Source organism: Pelodiscus sinensis, chromosome 27, assembly GCF_052426305.1.
Source record: "Pelodiscus sinensis isolate ZL-2025 chromosome 27, ASM5242630v1, whole genome shotgun sequence".
Lineage (NCBI taxonomy): Eukaryota > Metazoa > Chordata > Testudines > Trionychidae > Pelodiscus > Pelodiscus sinensis.
In genome coordinates, this window is record NC_143078.1 from 11,878,592 (window position 1) to 11,896,884 (window position 18,293).

At 50.7% G+C, this 18,293-nt stretch overlaps 1 protein-coding gene across 2 annotated transcripts in view; it reads right to left on the reverse strand.

Annotated features, from left to right (window-relative positions):
• Window positions 1-18,293, reverse strand: part of GRM4 (glutamate metabotropic receptor 4) — a 204,257-nt gene that overhangs the window by 130,067 nt on the left and 55,897 nt on the right. For both annotated transcript variants that reach the window (XM_075910067.2, XM_089773623.1), the window contains exon 2: window positions 17,298-17,514. In XM_075910067.2, the coding sequence (XP_075766182.2) occupies window positions 17,298-17,514 (217 nt within the window). The remainder of the gene's footprint in view (window positions 1-17,297; window positions 17,515-18,293) is intronic.

An 18,293-nucleotide genomic window follows, 5' to 3' on the forward strand; every position in this document is an offset into this window, starting at 1 on the left:
TTTCCGATGATGACAGTTTAAGTGCTAGCATCTTTACATCCGCCGGAGCAACCACATGTTGAAAAGGGAACATTTGCATGCATTGTCACAATGGTGGTTTGTAGAAGTAGCTCATTGGCCAGCTTCCAGTTTGCACGCACACCTGTGGCAAGTGCACACACAAGTCTGACCTGCAACTGCTCTTTTAACTTGTTTATACTCTGAGATTCTAGAACAGTAAACGCCTCCACTTAATATTACCCAGACCTTTGCATTCTTGCTAGCGGAGTCACTTTTTTTTTTAAGGTGACACGCCGACGCACCAAGCACAAGTAATGAACCCAGCTACACTGGAAATAGACAGACATGAATATCACATAGTAATGAACAAATGCATCATAAATATATATTGGCCTCTCGAAGAAAAATATAGAAAACCCAGTGAAGGATAAAACCAGATGGAGGGAGAAAAATGACAATGTGAAATTGATCCAGACGGATGACTAAGGAATCTCGCGGTTGGCTAGAAATATTACTCTCTTCGCCAAATAGAGAGCTGCACATTATGACGCATTGCATAACATGTGTTGCACACTGGTTAAATTACACAAATATAAACCTAATATTTCATCGCAATGTGTTTGGTGACAGGGCGAGGAGATGCCGGAGTGTCTAGATGCCTGCATATCCGAGCGTAGTGCAAGGAGGACTGCTCTTCCCCAGCCCTGAGCATTTGAAAGGGTGCCAATTATCTTGGGATCAGAGATGGACTTAGATACCACTAGAACAGGCCGTCCAATGTCTAGCTCTGCCAACAGGTGGCATGCAGAATAGGCCACTTTGATGCCACTACTGGATACCTGGGCCATGATAACCCTGCCTGCACTCTGCCTCCTCCTGTCCTTGCTCTCCCCCTTCTGCTACCTGGTGACTCCCTCTCTTCTACTCCACCTGCCACCCCCTCATCTTCTCTCCTCCTCCTCTCACCCCCCCCCCCCGAACACACTGCCCATCTGCCACGCCCCTGCAGGCAGTAGGGGCTTCATGGCAAGGGGGGAGGAGGGATGCAGGGGGCAGTGGGTGGTGACAGTTGAGCTAGGGAGGGGGATGGAGGAAAGGAGGGATATGGGGAGCAGCAGTGGGGGGGACCTGCAGGGCAGGGCATAGGGGGGAGCAGAGGCAGAGTTGGGGCAGGACCCCAGGCAGAAGAGGCACGACAATGAACTAGCCCAGTAGATGCTCCGCCCATTGCCCATGGCTCTGCTACTTGCTCCGCCACTAATTTCCTCAGCAGCCTTGAGTGGATTCCTTCACACCTCCCCCCCCCCCCCGTGCCTCACTTCCTCAGCCTGTAAAATAGGAATAACAGTTGCCTTTGGAAAGCACTCAAGATGCACTAGGATCAAGCGGCAGCTCGTAAAAACCGTGCCCAAGCCATAGCTGTACAACCATTGTATGGAGCCGACAGATGTATGGACAACACAAATTACCCAATGCCTCCATGACAAGATGGGCTCTTTAAATGCTCATCTGTAGACACATATTCCAAAGCTGCTTTCTCAATATAGGAAATAATTATGGGGGATAAACCATACAACTGGCTGGTAGCTACTGGTAAATATTGACTTTTTAAATGGCCAGTTCTGTGTCAAAGTTCATCTTGCCTTGTACCACTGCTGCATCTGGTCCAGTGCCCTGGTCTCCGAAAGTGACCTGCACCAGAAGTGGGTGCAGAAAAATCCTCCACTGATGAGACAATCAGTTTCTTCTCAGCTCTTTAGTAGCTAAAGGTTAGTTTACGCCCTAAGAAGGAATGTACATGCAACAGCATGACTAGGAGACTTTGGTAAATTCTCTAACGGAAGGTCAAGTAGATAACTCACTGGAAAGAAAACAGCTTGTCTGCTTACTGGTAACCAGTTCCACATTATAATGAACATTTCCACATCATAAACATACAAATGTACTCCAAAGCCTCAAGACGGGCATCAAGAATTGAAGCACAGCTGTGTTATGGAGAAGACACACATGCAGAGAAAGTTTAAAGGTGCACCAGGAAATTTGGGATCTTTATGTTCAATAGTTTGCTTCGAAAGATGCCAGGGAAAGTCAGCATCGCCTGGGCAGCACCATAGCTTTGATTTTTCCAAGGAACGCAGGCTGGCTCTTGGCTGAGGCACAAAATAGTGATACTAGCTGAGTTCAGGATACCTGTGTGTCTTGACAAACTGTTAATAAATAGATATGGGCCAGAGTCTCATTCACACCTCTCGGGCAGTGGAAAGGGGCTTTGAAACAGGGCTAAATTACAGCCCCCTTTCAATTATTAAAGTGGTGCAAAGGAGCCTTACAACTATACACGTGGGCCAACTTTTTCTGTATACTGTCTTCATCCACTGACTCTGATTGGACACCACTGTAACGCCACTGGCTTCCCTCCCTATTTACACCAATGTCAGAGAAAGAAGAATCAGGCTGAGTCTATTTTCCTTGTAGAAGCTCAGCGTGTAGGCTGCACATTGGGCTAGGGAAGGGGTGGGGAATTTTCAGCCTATGGGACAGAGCTGGCTCCCTGCTTCATTTGATCCAGCCTATGACAAGTCTCCATGATGCAAGCCGGACTCGTAGGGCAGAAGCCTTGTGCCTGTTCCCACTACCAGCAGGGTCAGATTGAGAAAGGGTCTGTCAGGGCTTTAAGGGAGGCCCCACAAAAATCGCTCTGGGCCTCCGAAAATCCTGATCTTTTTGTGAGGCCACGTTAGCCTGGGGCCCTGGGCTGGAAGCACTAAAGCCCCTGCATGTTATCTGGCCCTGCCTGATCGGGGGACAAGAGAGGCGGCTCCATACACTGTCTCTTCCCTGCTGAGCTGGAGCCACATCTGGCTCCATCCTTGCACTGCCGCCGCCCTCCCCCACAGCTCCTATTGGCTGAGAATCTCAGCCAATAGGAGCTGCAGGGTGCAGTGCCTGCAGGTGAACGCAGGGTAGCATGGCCCACAATGAGCCACCTGCTTCCCTCCTCATCAAAGGGGAGCAGCCCCAGGTAAGCACCCACCATTCCAACCCCCATCCCAGCCTAGGTGGCCCCACAAAATCTAATGGCCTTGGGCCGCCAGAAGAGTCAGCCCTGATCCTGATCACAGGTGAGTGGAGTGAAGGTTTTTTGGCTTGCATGTGGCCCCTGGCTGATTTTTCTGTGGGTCAGTGGACCCTGACAGAAAAAAGGCTCCCTACCCCAGTGACTGCATAGCAAGGGGAAAAGATCGGGCTTAGGGTGGAGTAAAAGGTGCCTCTATGAGACAAAATCTTGAATCATTGGGAGTGTCCCTATAAAATTGGGACATCTGCTCCCCCTCCACTGGGCTCTCGAAAATCTGCCCCCGCTGAACTCAATGGGAGTTTCTCAGTCATTGGGTCTATGTCTAGACTGCACCCCGCTGTCGACAGAGAGATGTAGATTAGGCACATCAAAATTGCTAATGAAGCAGGGATTTAAATATCTAAACATGGCCACCGCTTTTTTTCGAAATGGAGTTTTTTCGAAAAAAATGGCAGTCTAGACACGGATCTGTCGAAAATAAACCCTTTTTTTGACAGATCCTGTAGTCCTCAAAAAATGAGCTTTACAGGATCTGTCGAAAAAGGGTTTATTTTCGACAGATCCGCATCTAGACTGCAGGGTGTTGGTTTGTTGTTGTTTTTTTAAACGCCATTTCAAAAAAAAGTGGTGGCCATGTTTATGCTAATGACGCGCAGAATATTTAAATCCCTTCTTCATTAGCAATTTTGATGTGCCTAATCTACATCTCTCTGTCGACAGAGAGTCTAGACATACCCTGGATTCCAGAGATGGGCCCATACTGAATCCTCCTGAAAATCCCAGTCCTATATCGGCGGGGTGGGGAGGGGACGGTTGTGCAGATATGCTCAGCTCCTATTTATGCCTCTAAATAAGGGCCAGATTCTTCCCTGGCCAGGCAGGTTTTCAAGAGCTTCACACGCACCCAATATATGGAGCTCTTCTTCAGACATTCCTTGCTGACCCAAGCATTGGGGCCCCTTGAGGCATGCATATCTCATACATGGCCACGGTACTCCACCAGGAGCTATGGGCCAGGCTGTGGCCACTTCAGTGGGCCTGCTCCCCGTGGTGAGTGACACACAACCTGGCCCGTCGTAGGGTTTCTGTTGCTCTGTAAATAAGCATGTGCCAGTAGTTACAGCATGGGAGCAGGGTTACTCTAATAATACAGTGACTAATTACACTGCAGTTATGCTGTAATTACAGTGTAATTATTCTCCAATAACCAAATTAACACTCATTCACATCACATTAAGGTTAACTGTATATATGAATTACGGTGCTCAGTATTGGGCTAATACATGTGTGCCTAGACTCCGAGTGCAGTAATTTACAGCATAATTGTTAAGTCATACAGTGAACTGCCCGGTTACCTGGAATTATTGCAAATTCATTTGCATTAAACTACAGCCACTCTGGCTCGGGAGGATGACTCTAAGTCATTGTCATCCTTGTACTGAGCTGTCAAATGGGGAGTCAGGCTTCCTGGGTTCCAATCCCGATTGGCTCTCTTCACAATCTGGAGCCTTTCCGTCACTCGGTTCCCCAATGGGGAAATGAGACCAATAGAAAGAGCATTGCAGCTGGGCTGTTCAGCAAAGAGACTTCCACTGCTGTGACTCCCATCACCTCCTCTCTCAACACAGCCCCCCGCAAGTCTCCCCCCTCAGCATCTGGCTGGATTCCCTCTTGGGGGATGTCTACACAGCAGGGCGAAAGGCAAATTCAGCCACGTCAATTGGTTGCGGAAGTCGAAATCGCTTAACTTGGCTTTTGGTGCTGTCCACACAGCAGGAAGTGGGAAGAACTCTCGTGAAATGAGGGTTCTCGCGAGTCAGAGTAAGAAGTCCTCCAGCTCACCGTTATTTCCAACTAAAGGCGTGTCGTATAGACGTACCCGTGGAGTGTGTGGGTGGAACATCCCTGACTTGAGTGGAGTGACATCCGCTTATGCCACCACGTGAAAACTCTCCCCAGCACAGGGGACCAGGCCTGAGGCCTAGGCACTGCCAGGGCTAATCAACAGGGCTCCTCTGCACAGAAGTGAGCTTCGCCAGGGCTAGTCACCATGCTGTTTCAGCTTATCGTGGGGGCACCTGCATCAAGTTGAACTCTCCCGTCCACCTGGGTTGCTGCAGGAGCAAAGCGTCTGTGGGGTCGTGAGACCTTCTTGGACTCAGGGACATTGCAGAGAACCAACAGGTGGCAAGTAGTTTGGCCCCAGAGCCCTTCCACGGGGACAGCAGTGAAAACAGACAACTGGCCTCGGCACTGTCCTTACAAAAGATGGGGCCAGGCACAATTGAGGGCCTCCCTGGGCAGCTTCTACCAGGGTCCAGGTGCTTCCCCCCCCCCCACACACACACACAGAGCTCTGAGGCTAAAGCAGAGCTGCAGAGGGCTCCCCTCTTCCCCCCAGTCTGTCAGCAAGGATCCCTCACTAGTTGGCTGCTGCTGGCTGAGAGAAGCATGTGAGGGAGGGGGCAGGAAGAAGCCCTGCAGCAGCTGTGGGGAGAGACCAGAAAGGAGCCAGCAGAGTTGGTTGGTGCCCTCCTCAGGCCGACCAGCACACAAGGCTGTGTAGGGGCACTCGAAAATTTGGTGCCCCAAATTTTCAGGTGCCCTACGTAGCCGAGAATTTTGCGAATGCCTAGGGACAGCCCCGAACTTGCCAGACTGGATCAGCTCCATGGTCCATCCAGCTCCTGGCATGTCCAGAATCCTGTCTCTGATGGTGGCCAGTAATAACGGCTTCAGAAGAAGGTAAAAGAAACCCGTCAGTAGGCAGTCATGACCTGGCCGCACTCCTGGGTTCCCTCAGCCTCTCTCCCAGCCCAGAAGCCCCTGGAATTCTGGTCCACCTTTCCTCAGGGCCGTCCTCGCTGTGCTGAATTTGCACAAGGGCTGACAGCTCTTGTGGCCATGCCAACGGGGCGTAGCAAGGACCGGTGGTGCTGAAAGGCTGTACAGATTTCTCAGTGGCTGAGGATGAAGCTGATGGATGGAGGAGGCAGGTGAGGGGCTGAACACCGACCTCCCCGGTGAAGCAGAACTGTAACCGTGGGTTCCTCCTTTGTGAGGCAGCTATAGATCGATTGGGAGTCCACATGCTTCAGTTGGAAAATGCCAGATGAAGGGTCTGATCCAAAACCTGTTGCAGTCTATGGGTGTCTTTCTGCAGGCTTCACCTCAAGCCGTTGGGGAGGACCAATTCGGAGGCCACAACTCCCAATGAGAAACTTCCAACTATGTTCTTATCCAGCAGCGTTTCCTCCCCTCTATCCCCTTCCTCCACCCTCCTGCAGCACCAGCTCCCACTGAGAACAATGTAGGGTCCATGCCTGTAAATCTGTTGGAGCTACATGTAGCCTCCGTCCATCTCAAGTGGAAGTGCAGCTTGTCCCAGCAACACACCCATCTTCCCCGACCCTAACAGACACAGCGAGGTTCAGTTTCTAGAACTCTTGCATTAGAGTGTCCGTAAGGGCAACCAAGGAATTTCCCCACGGCACCGTGTGAAGTTTCTAAGCCCCTCGAGTATTCCAACTGACCCAGTCAGGGTCTGCCTTGGGTCCAAAATCCATCTGACCTGCCTTGCCAAGCTGCCGAACACCTGCAACCAGTGCTCCCTGTAAGCTAAGTGCTTGGGTGGCCACTCAGGAGAGGTTCAAATGCCACCCAGCTGAATAGCAGCGCCTCCCACAGCATGTGTTTCTACTGGTGGTGCACATCTGCACATACCTTGGTGCACAAAACAAAATTTAACCTGCACATGGCAGGTAGAACACAAACTACATTTTAACACAGCCAAACACATCTAGGAGCAAGGAATGCAGGCCACACTTATGGGGGCAAAGGTGTACCCCAGAAAGCAGCGATTCTGGAGTAAAAATGAGGAAGCAACTCAACCTAAGCTCCCAGGAAATGTAGTGGCCAAAAGGGCTAATGCGATCTTCGGATGTACGAACGGAGCAATGTCAAGCAGGGGCGAGGAGTTGATTTTTGCTCCGGGGATGGCCCCTACAAGGCCAATGCTGGAATGCTGCAGACAGTTCTGCTGGGCATGGTTTTAATGAGCAATTGAAAAACTGCCGAGAGAGGGTGCAGAATAAAACCACAAAAACAACTGGAGGGCTAGAAACAAACACACACCTCCCGAGTGAGACTGAAGAGCTGCGTTAAGTTCAGTGTGTCAAATTGGAGATGGAGCGATGACTCAGTTCCCGGGTATAAGTACATGGCGGGGGGAAGGGGGAGAAAACACCAGGTACTAGAGGGCTCTTCAACCTAGCAAGACGCCATGGCTGGCGGTGAATGCCAGACAAATTCAGATTAGAAACACAGCACACAATTGTAACTCTGACACTGATTAATCATTGGCACTAATTACTAAGGGAGGCGGTGGATCTGCCAGCTCTTGAAGGCTTCAGAACAAGGTTGGACGGCTTGTCTGGGAGGCATGTGTTAGTCAAACACCTCATCCTGGCTCGGTACAGGAGTCACCGGGTGAAATTCTCTGCTCTGCATTATGCTGGAGAGCGGGCTAGACAATCAAGCGACGCCTCCTCTCTGGCCTTCAAAGCTATCCGCAGCAAATGCCACTCACCCGGGGTAAATCTACACTGCCATTAAAAACCCTCGGCTGGCCTGTGCCGGCTGACAGTCTCGTAGGGCTTGGGCTAAGGAGCTGGCTAATTGCAGTGTAGATATTCGGGCCTGTACTGGACACTCAGCCTCTAGGTGGGAGGGACAGGTCCTGAAACTTATGTTGTAATGTTTGAACGGCAATTAAACAGCCCCTTAGCTCTGGGCTGAGCCCCAATCAGCTGGCACGAGCCTGCCATGCACCTCTGATTGCCAAAGCAGACAGCCTCCTGATTCTGTAGAGGAGGCAGATCTCTGAGAAAGGGCTAGCCCAGGGAATATGCCTGAGCCACTGTCTGGCCAAGTTATCCTGTTGGGGTAGCATGCAGGTACCATTGGCCTTTCAAACCATGTCCTTGCACCAGGCACATCAATCAGGAGCGGAAGCCGCTGTCCATGGCCACTAGCAGAGGCCGGATGCTAGACTTGACAGATCAGTGCTCTGACGCAGAACTGCAAATCTAATATTCTTCCCGCCTCCTCTGCCGCTGCCCCCACCACCAGCCTGACCGAGTGTCTAGCCCAAGGGTTAGCATTCACACAGCACTACGGGAGCAGAATACACACACACACACACACCTGCACAAACCAGGCTGAAAAGAGCTCTTCTTTTGGATGGCAAATCTGTGCAAGAGCAAATGCAAAGTGACAACTTGTCCCTTCATTCTTCTCCTTATCAGGTGAATCATTATCGTCAGAGTTCCGGTGGGGCTGCTGCTTAGCACAGACAAACCCCAGTCGGGTTAGCAGCTAAGCTGTTAATGGAGAGCAATAAAAACACATTTCTATGTTGCCACCACACTGCTTGCCTCCCTCCCCAGTTTCCATGCACACAGCCTACAATCAGACAGGCACAGACACACACACACACCACAAGCACAATCCCATGTACATCTGTGGAGTCACAGGTACAGCTAGTCCCATTTTCCCAGTGGTGTGTGGCACATATTTGTGAACACACATATGCACACTCAGTGTCTACAGAGATGCATCCCTCCATGCACACACTCTACACACACACACATCCTATGCACACCCACACACAGGCTCATACATCCCCAGGTACGTGCATACATCCCCAGGTACGTGCATACATCCCCAGGTACATGCATACATGTGCAAACAATTTTAAGGTACCATCGGACTCCTGGTTGGTTTGCTGAAACAGACTAACACAGCTATGTCTTTGACACCTGTAGACAATCAACACATACACATAGTGCTAGGGTGGACACAGTTGCACACAGTAATACTCGTAGACCCATTTACACAAGCACAGATGCAGCTGTATGCACACCAAGTACACCCCTGTGATCACAAGGACAAATGCATCCAGGCACAGCCACACCTGCTCTGAAGCACACCCGCACTCACATCAGACTGCACACCTCCAAACGCATTCTGCTTTTCAAGTTAAAATCCTGAAGAGCAGAGATTGCGGGTCGAATCCCTAGACGGACTCTTCCGCATAGGAAAAGCACAGCCGGCTCTCAGAGCCTCTACCTCAGAGAGGCATTGGACGCAGTTCCTATTTATAGGGCTTTGATTAGAAGCTCATCACCTAGAAGTTTTTATTCTCTTCATCTATTTATAAGGCCGTAACACAGTTTGACTTGCGCTAGATGGCCTGGTGTCCCACCGATCTTGCCAGAACTTAATGTGCCATTCGGATACAGTTAAATTAGTAATAGGCAGCAGTCTGTGCACAGCAGGAATTTAACTGCCTCCAAAAACACTCTTTAGTTCTCGTCTCGGCGTGGATTATTATGCAGCAGATAGGCGAAGCACGCAGAACAGGGACAGGGCAAACTGATCTCTCTCCCTGCCCCCGCCAGTCCTACACCATTCCCTATAGCATACTCCTGCTAGGAAAGGCTACAGTCGCACTTTGAGCAGACAGCATTCACACCCCGCTACCCCCCAGCGCCACCTGCTGGGAGACGCTGGAACTCCCCATGCTTGGGTGGCTCTTTACGCCATTTCCTCTGGCGCCTCCTGGTGGGAGAGCCTGGGTGTGGCGTAGCTGTGAGCTTGCAGACAGCCAGTGGTACAGAAGTGCCCTGTGTCTACGAGGCATGCCAGTGAGTTTGGATGTGAGCAGGTGTGTGTCGGTCTGTTCAAGAACTCACTCCTCCTAATCGGTAAGAGCTAAGATCACCAAATTCAGTAGGCAGACTTGTCTTATCTGCAGTTAACGCAAGGTAAGGGCTTGGTTGTGCGGGGGGGTGAGGGGAGAGTTGAAGCTTCCCCCCTCCCCCCTCCCCCCGATTTGTATGGGGATGCATAAAACCATACAGAAAAAAGACAGGAAGGTAAAAGCGGCTGGCTAGGGGTGCCCCCTCCCGATCTGGGACTGCCCCAGCCCCAAGCCTCCTCCCTCCCCCCGGTGCCCTTTAGAGAGGCTCCCCCCCTCTAATTTGTACGCTGTGCCCGCTGGAACTGCAGCAGCCATGGAGAGGCCCTTCTCACCTGGCCCCAAGCTGCTGTGCTCAGAGAGGACTGGGGTTGTCCTCTCTCCCAGGGCTGCCTGCATCCTGACCCCCTCCTCCCCAGCCCCACCCCAGAGCAATGATTCAAAGGAAGAAAAACAAAAATTGAGTGAGGACCCAAGGTGCCAGGTCAGCTCTTAACAGCAGCTCCTACTGGCAGAGGCCAGGAGGGCTGAAGTAACCCTCTGTTCTCCCCTTCCCACCCGCTCTCACAGCTCCTGAAGATTTCCCTCTGCCGCCTCCTTCTGGGAAAGGCTAAGCCCCATGGCATCCAACACGCTTGCCACTAGCATGTGGCTATTTGGCTGGTTGAGTGTGGCTACTGCTTCAGAACTGCTTGGACGCCACGGGGCTAAGACCTAATTCCCACCCCCGGCAAGGGCTCCCCTCCCAGTCCTTTAGAGACTCCTGTGGGGAGAGGCTAGCACTAAAGTAGCTCAAAGTTCCCCTCCTTATCCAGGAGTCTCACTTTTTTTTTTCCACAGCAGCCTCTCCTGGGGGAGGCCGAATCGGCGGCAGCTGCATGCTCCGGCTCTCTCCCCCCTGCTCCCACGGGTGATAATCCTTTCTAAGCATCCCGCGGCACCCGTCAGCCGAATGCTTTCCGATTCCTGACAAATCCTTACAAGGAGTTCTGCTGAGCACAGAATTTCAAGCTGTCCAAAGTCTGTAGACAAGCTAAAGTACCTGCCTGCAGGGATAATTCCACTGCACTGGGTGCACCGAGGAATGGGGCCACCTTTATTTTCTGTTAGAAGCTGGCAGCGTTTATAAAAATTCTGATCTGGGAAGGCAGGGAGTGTTTGCATAGGCCGGTGCACAGCAAAGCCCCAAGTTACTCCAAGTCTGTGCACGTGGCAAATAGATTTCCTCACCATGCACACAAAACATTAGCCAGCAGACATTACGGTCTAGAAACCGCTGTGGATTGTCTCCCATAGCAAGACCAGAAGAGAATATTGTGGACTTCCAATCTGACCTCGGGCTTCGCAAAGGCCATAGAGCTGCCCCCAGAAGAATTTCAACAGCAGATCTTACCAAAAAACATCTGGTTGTGATTCTAAAGTCACCAGGGATGTAGCGTCCACCATGAAACTTGGTAAATTGTTCCAGTCGCTAATTAGTCTCATGGTTACAGTCGGATCGCTGGTGCTTAGTCACCAGCACAGATGCCCCAGCTGTTCTCAAGCTGGCGATCCCATGCACACAACACAACAGTTCACCTCACGACATGGGGATAAAATATTGCTGACTGTCCCCACCTTAGTTGGGTTGTATGGGGCATAAATCAGAGCACAATATGCCCTACAGAGTTAAAAAGTGACTCCCGTTGTTAGTAGCCTTTGCCCAGGGGGAGCACCTAAGAGCCTGCCTCATGGGCCAAGATCCCCGCTGTGCTAGGTGCTATATCATCACAGTCAACCTGTGGAACTCCTTGCCAGAGGATGTTGTGAAGATTAGGATTTTAACAGGGTTCAAAAAAGAGCAGGATCAATTCATGGAGGTTGGGTCCATCAATACGTCTTAGCCAGGATGGGTAGGAATGGTGGGTGTCCCTAGCATCTGTTTGACAGAGTCTCGGAATTAGGTGACGGGAGGGATCGCTTTATGATAATTGATTCTGTTCCCTCTCTCTCAGGCATCTGGCATTGGCCACTGTCGGCAGACAGGCTACTGGGCTAGATGGACCTTGGGTCTGACCCAGTACGGCCGTTCTTATGTAGAAAGAAATTATGGCCATATGCTCCATAGAGCTTGTGTCATTGGGGGGAGGGGGGTAGCATGGTCCATTCTTTGGGCCCAGCAAGAGATCTAGGGTGTGTCTAGACTGCATCCCTCTGTCGGCAGAGGGATGCAGATTAGGCAGGTCGACATTGCAAATGAGGCAGGGATTTAAATATCCCATGCTTAATTTGCATAAAAATGGTCACCCCTTTTTGCTGACTTAGCACTTTGTTGGCAAAAAGCAGCAGTCTAGAGGGGGATCTGTCAAGAAAGAAAGCCTTTTTCGACAGATCCTGTAATCCCCCTCTAGACTGCCACTTTTTGCTGAAAAAGTGCTGAGTCGGCAAAACGCGGTGGCCATTTTTATGCAAATTAGGCACGGGATATCTAAATCCCTGCCTCATTTGCTATGTCGACCGGCCTAATCTGCATCCCTCTGCGGACAGAAGGCTGCAGTCTAGACATACCCCTAGAGCTGTACCTTACTCTGCTTCTGACACACATTGAGTCGTTGCTCCATGCCTCAGTTTCCCCATGTGTAAAACAGCAATAAAAGACAGTCACAGGAAGCAACTGCTGATTATTAAACCCCATTTTTAAAACTTTTTTTGTTATAAAGGGGTTCAAAGGCGCTTCCTCTGGATATTTAAGCTGGGTAGAAAGGGCTGTTTTACAGTGAAATCTGTCACATGAAATCTCTGGGTCAATCACCCATTATTTGGCTGGGAGCAGGAAACGGCGGGTGGAATTCTCTGACATGTGCTGCATCTGAATTCAGAGAAGGCTGCCTGTACTACTTCATGCCAGGCCTCTTCTGGGTCCTGGCTGGGATCACTCGGTACCCGAGGAGGATAAACTACGAGGGGCTGCAGTGCTCCAGCAGGCAATTTCTCCCTGCACCCCTAACGTTCCCCCCACCCCGTCTCACTGGCCTTCATGAGGAACAGGCACACACACAGAGACTCTTCATCAGGGCTTTGAAATTTATGTCCTGCCTGGTTCATCGTGGGCCCAGAATCATTTCTTTTTAAATCCCCCAGCTGTAGCCACTCGTTGCTAGTCTGCAAAGGGATGATTTATATTTCAGAGAATGAATCAATGCAGTCTGTGGCCGAAGACATCTTTAATCTCGCAGAAGGATTAGGCCGCAGAGGGGGACGGCAGCAGCAGCCCACGGCCGTTCCGATCAGATTTCAATTTGGAGACGGGCGCCTCTTTCTCCCCTCCCCTGCCCGCTCCCCCTCGCCTTCCTCCTTTCTTTTCTTTCGCTGCGGCTGCTGATGGTGGAAACATCACATTTCATTTAGCAGGCGGGTGCTGCTGTAACTGGCTATTAGTTCTGAGCTAGTGACAGGGGCTGGCTTTGGGCTGCCCTCCATTGGAAGGAGAGTTAAGCGTTAACGGGGGAGATGCAATGCAATATTGGGAAGTATTCCACCCACACTGTGGGTCCATTTGTATCAGGGGTGCAGGCTGCCATATGGCTTGCTTGCAACACCCCCTGTGGGAATACCCTCCCGCCCCAGCATAAAGGCCACTCAGGGTACATCTACACAACAGCGCTATTTCGAAATAACATGTGCGTCTGCACTGCAAGCCTTTATATGGAAATAGTGGCGAGTTGGAGGACTTCTTCCTCCGTCTCCTGTAACCCTGCTTTCAAGGGGAGTAAGGGAAGCTAAAGGCAGAGCGTTCGGCCTTCGACTTCTTGCTTGGTAGCCAGCACCAAAAGCCGAGTTAAGCTACTTCGACTTCAGCTCCGCAATTGCCGTAGCTGAAGCTGTGCAGCTTAATTCGACTTTAGCCCTGCTGTGCAGACGGGCCCTTAGAAACCACCCTGGAGCAGGAGCAGGGGCGGCCCGTCCATATAGGCGAACTAGGCGGTCGCTTAGAGTGCCAAGTTAAATGGGGCACCAAATGGTGGCGCAATATCATTGAGGGGCTTGGAGGTGGGGGCGCCGATTGCATGGTTCGCCTAAGGCGCCAGTTGCTGGCAGCTAGTCTAGGGCCACCCTGAGCAGGAGGGGTGTGAGGACAAGTGATTCCTACACACTGCAATAGCATTCCTAGTCACTGCTCTGCTTTGTGACAGAGAGGGACATTGCCACCCCCACTGGTCTCCGCATGTGCCCACGGATGAGCTGGGCTTATCTACCTGCCTGGAGAAGAGACGCTCACAGTGGAAATGAACAAACAGGGACTGAATTGACCCATCACCCTGCAAGGCTGCAGAGCCTCCGAGCCAGGTTCTCTGTAGTGTAGGTTTTACCCTGCACAGTGGAAACAAGGACCAGGATTGACTAAATCCTTCTCTCTTCCTAGGAGTGTGGTTCCCCTCTGAGCCAGGGCAGGGTGCTGGCCTTAGGGTCTAAATAATCTAATGTCACTCCATCCTAGCAAAGGGTGACCCCTCCTTTCCTTGCATGGGGAGAGGAAGTAGGGGAGAGGGCTCTCCCTTCATGCCAACCACACTGTTTCTTCCTCCTTGGACTTCTAGGCTGTGTCTAGACTGCATCCCTTTTCCGTAAAAGGGATGCAAATTAGACACATCGCAATTGCAAAGGAAGCGGGGATTTAAATCCCCCCTGCTTCATTTGCATAAAGATGGCTGACGCTTTTTCCGTCTCGGAGCTTTGCCAGAAAAAAGCACCAGTCTAATAGAGGATCTTTTGGAAAATAAAGCCTTTTCCGAAAGATCCCTTATTCCTCTTAAAAAAAGCACCAGTCTAGACGGGGATCTTTCGGAAAATAAAGCCTTTTCCGACAGATCCCTTATTCCTCTTAAAAAAAAGGAATAAGGGATCTTTCGGAAAAGGCTTTATTTTCCAAAAGATCCCCATCTAGACTGGCACTTTTTTTCCAGCAAAGCTCCGAGCTGGAAAAAAGCGGCAGCCATGTTTATGCAAATGAAGCGGGGGGGATTTAAATCCCCGCTTCATTTGCAATTGCGATGTGTCTAATTTGCATCCCTTTTACGGAAAAGGGATGCAGTCTAGACACAGCCCTAGGGTCTTCTTCATCCCACCGGGACTGCCCAGGTGCAGCCCAGACATCGAATCCCGATCACCAGGGATTCCCCACAAACTGCCGCTCCTCCTCAGACCGTAGTGACCACAAGCTGTGCCACTCCAAGTGCTGAGGTGAGATTTGTCACAGGAGCCTACCTGCAGAGTGTTACCCATGGCCACGGTGGGAGCCTCAGGAGTCATAGAATCCTAGCACACTAGAACTGGAAGGGACCTTGACAGGTTACCGGTTTGAGTTACTGATCTGTGACAAAGTCCAAAGAAAACACACTTGCATTTTCTTGCAAACTTAATTATGAACATTCAAATGGCCTCTATAAGCTCATCCAATGTTGAAAGTGCAGCACGTTGTACTTGGCCAATAGCCATGCCATCAAACATTATTGCCCTATTCTCTGGAAGGTGGTCAGTAAGGCAGTCTCCACCTTTGGATTGATGCTCAAGCACATCTGTGTTTTTTTGAGGGGGAAAGGGTTGCCAGAACATCAGCAGCACTAGCAAGAGGGTAGGAAAAGATTTCCCAGAGACTGAACTAGAGGCATATAACAGTTTTTATTAAACTGAATTTCTTGTGAATCTTAGATGATTGACAAAGTCATCAAGTCCAGTCCCCTGCCCTCACAGCAGGACCAAGCACCATCTAGATCATCCCTGACAGATGTTTACTTAACCTGCTCTTAAATATCTCCAGGGATGGCAATTCCACAACCCCCCTAGGCAATTTATTCCAGTGTTTGACCACCCTGACAGTTAGGAAGCTTCTCATAATGTCCAACCTAAACCTCTCTTGCTGCGATTTAAGCCCCTTGCTTCCTGTCCTACCATCAGAGGCCAAGGAGAACAATTTTTCTCCCTCCTCATCGTAAAATCCGTTTAGATGCCTGAAAACCGCTATCATGTCATAGAATCATAGAGCTGGAAGAGACCTCAGAAGGCCATCAAGTCCAGCCCCCTGCTCTAGGCAGGACCAATCCCAACTAAATCAACCCAGCCAGGGCTTTGTCAAGCTGAGACTTAAACACCTCTAGGGATGGAGACTCCACTACTTCCCTAAGGAACCCATCCCAGTGCTTCACCACCCTTCTAGGGAAATAGTTTTTCCTAATATCCAACCTGGACCTCTCCCACCACAACTTGAGACCATTGCTCCTTGTTCTGCCATCTGTCACTGCTGAGAACAGCCTCTCTCCATCCTCTCTGGAACTCCCCTTCAGGAAGTTGAAGGCTGCTATCAAATCTCCCCTCACTCTTCACTTCTGCAGACTGAACAGACCTAACTCCCTCTGCCTCACCTCATAAGTCATATGCTCCAGCCCCCTAATCATCATGTCTCCTCTCAGTCTTCTCTTTTCTAAATTAAACAAGCCCAGTTTTCCAGTCTTCCTTGAGAGGTCATGCATTTTTGACCTATAACCATTTTTGCTGCGCTGCAATGAGACTATGTGAGGATTTGGCACAGGGAAAGAGGAAGAGGTAGAAACAAAGAGGCCAAATCCCCAAACACTTGTTGAGGTGAAACTCCAAGTGGACCAAAATCAGAACAAGCAAAGGCATCAGGACCCGCCCCCTTCTACATACATTTCCTCACCCCATTGCAGACCTCATCTCAGCTAGAGGTTCTAGTCCCTTTCCATGCTGGTTGCTCCCTTCAGCCTTCACACACGCTGTGCCAAGCACTAGTATCTGTCCATCACATCTGGGGCATGCACCATGCCTTAGGGCCCCCCAGGGTGGATCAAGACTGAGGCTGAATTGTATCAGCTTAACCGCGTTACTGCCCTTGTGGTCAGAGTTCCCCCACATGTCCCCCAAAGGCGGCTTTTGAATAGGGGAACCGCCTCACCTCCACTGTCACCAGTGAGCCCTGGGAATCTGCAACGCTCCCGGAGCCATCACCATCTCCCGCATGCCGACGGGGGCTTCCCAGTTCAGCCCTGCTGGCAACACAGCACGAAGCAGGGTGCTGGCTCATGTAGCACATCCCAATGGAGGACAAGTGCGAATAACACCCAAGATGCTTCATCAGACCGGCCCTTTCCTCTCTAGTCATCACCACTTTCGATGCTAGCTAGTCAGAGAGGGGCCCTTCCTCGCCTGCTCGATGCAAGGAGCAGTGGGGCCGGATCGGCGAGGGAGAGATACTAGAGGTGGGCCATAGAACCTGTGGCCTTCAGCTTCCAAGTGGAAGACTCTGCCATCTAAGCTTAAGACCTCACTGATTCAGCTATACCCATGCAGCTCCAGGAACCATGACCCATAATGCACCTCGCCCAAAGAGAGCCAGCGGGTCTTTCGCTCCCAGACACCATGTCACCCCCGCAGTCCCCTATCTCAGCAGGGAAGTGCACTCACCGTCCTCTCTGCACTTCTGGATGAAGGCCTCCACCCCGCTCTCGCCGTAGCTTCCTTCAGAGGCTAAGGTGGAGACGTAATTCCACTTGAGCTCCTTGACAATGTCCACCATGGCTTGGGCCTGGTAGGTGTCAGAGGGCACGACGCGAGAGAAGAAGTCGTACCGGCTGTTGTCGCTCAGGTCGGGGGCAGTGGAAGCGTAGCTTATCTGGGGTATCTGCAGGAACAAAGGAAGAGAGGTCACCCAAAGAAAGAGCATCTGAAGAGCAAACTGCAGTTGCCTTACACAGACTGGAATAAGGCCTTTTGCTGTAGCCATATTGGAAGGCCTGTAGCCACACTGGAAGGCCAAATGTTTACGACCTTCATCTGCAACTAGATTGAAAGCGCAGCAGCCATTAGCTAAATCACAGGAAGTCACATCCTCACAATCCCTATAAATTACATTAAACTAGTGTAATAGCAGACTGTTAAGGAGACCCTGTCCTAAGGATGCCCAATATCACCAGCTAGAGAAAGATCTCTTTAAAAATAAACGTTCGTTTGATAGCATTTTGTCTGGCAAGAAACTACTTAACAATAGCTGAGGTCGTGAAATCTTCATTTCTTTATTGTTCTATCATTATGGTTTCCACTTTTCTCTTGTTTGCCTGTGTGATCTCGGTCTGGTTTTGAATTGTTTCTGTCTGCTATGTAATTAATTTTGCTAGGTGTAAAGCACATGAGGTGGCAGGGTGTGATTGGTTAGATAACTCTCTCACAGTGCGTAGGGCTGGTTAGTAAAATGTTAGTAATATAATTGGTATGGGGAGGGCTAAGTAGGAATCAAGTTTCGCCATATGAACCAGGGTCTAAAAGGAAGTTGGATAGGGGGATGGACTGAGCCAAAGAGCAGAGCCTAGGCTCCATGGCTGGGCAAGCAGGCTGGATTGCCGGAGTGCCAACTTCAACAGGTTGCTGGGCTGCTCCACTTCTTTTTTCCCCCCAGCACAGGGG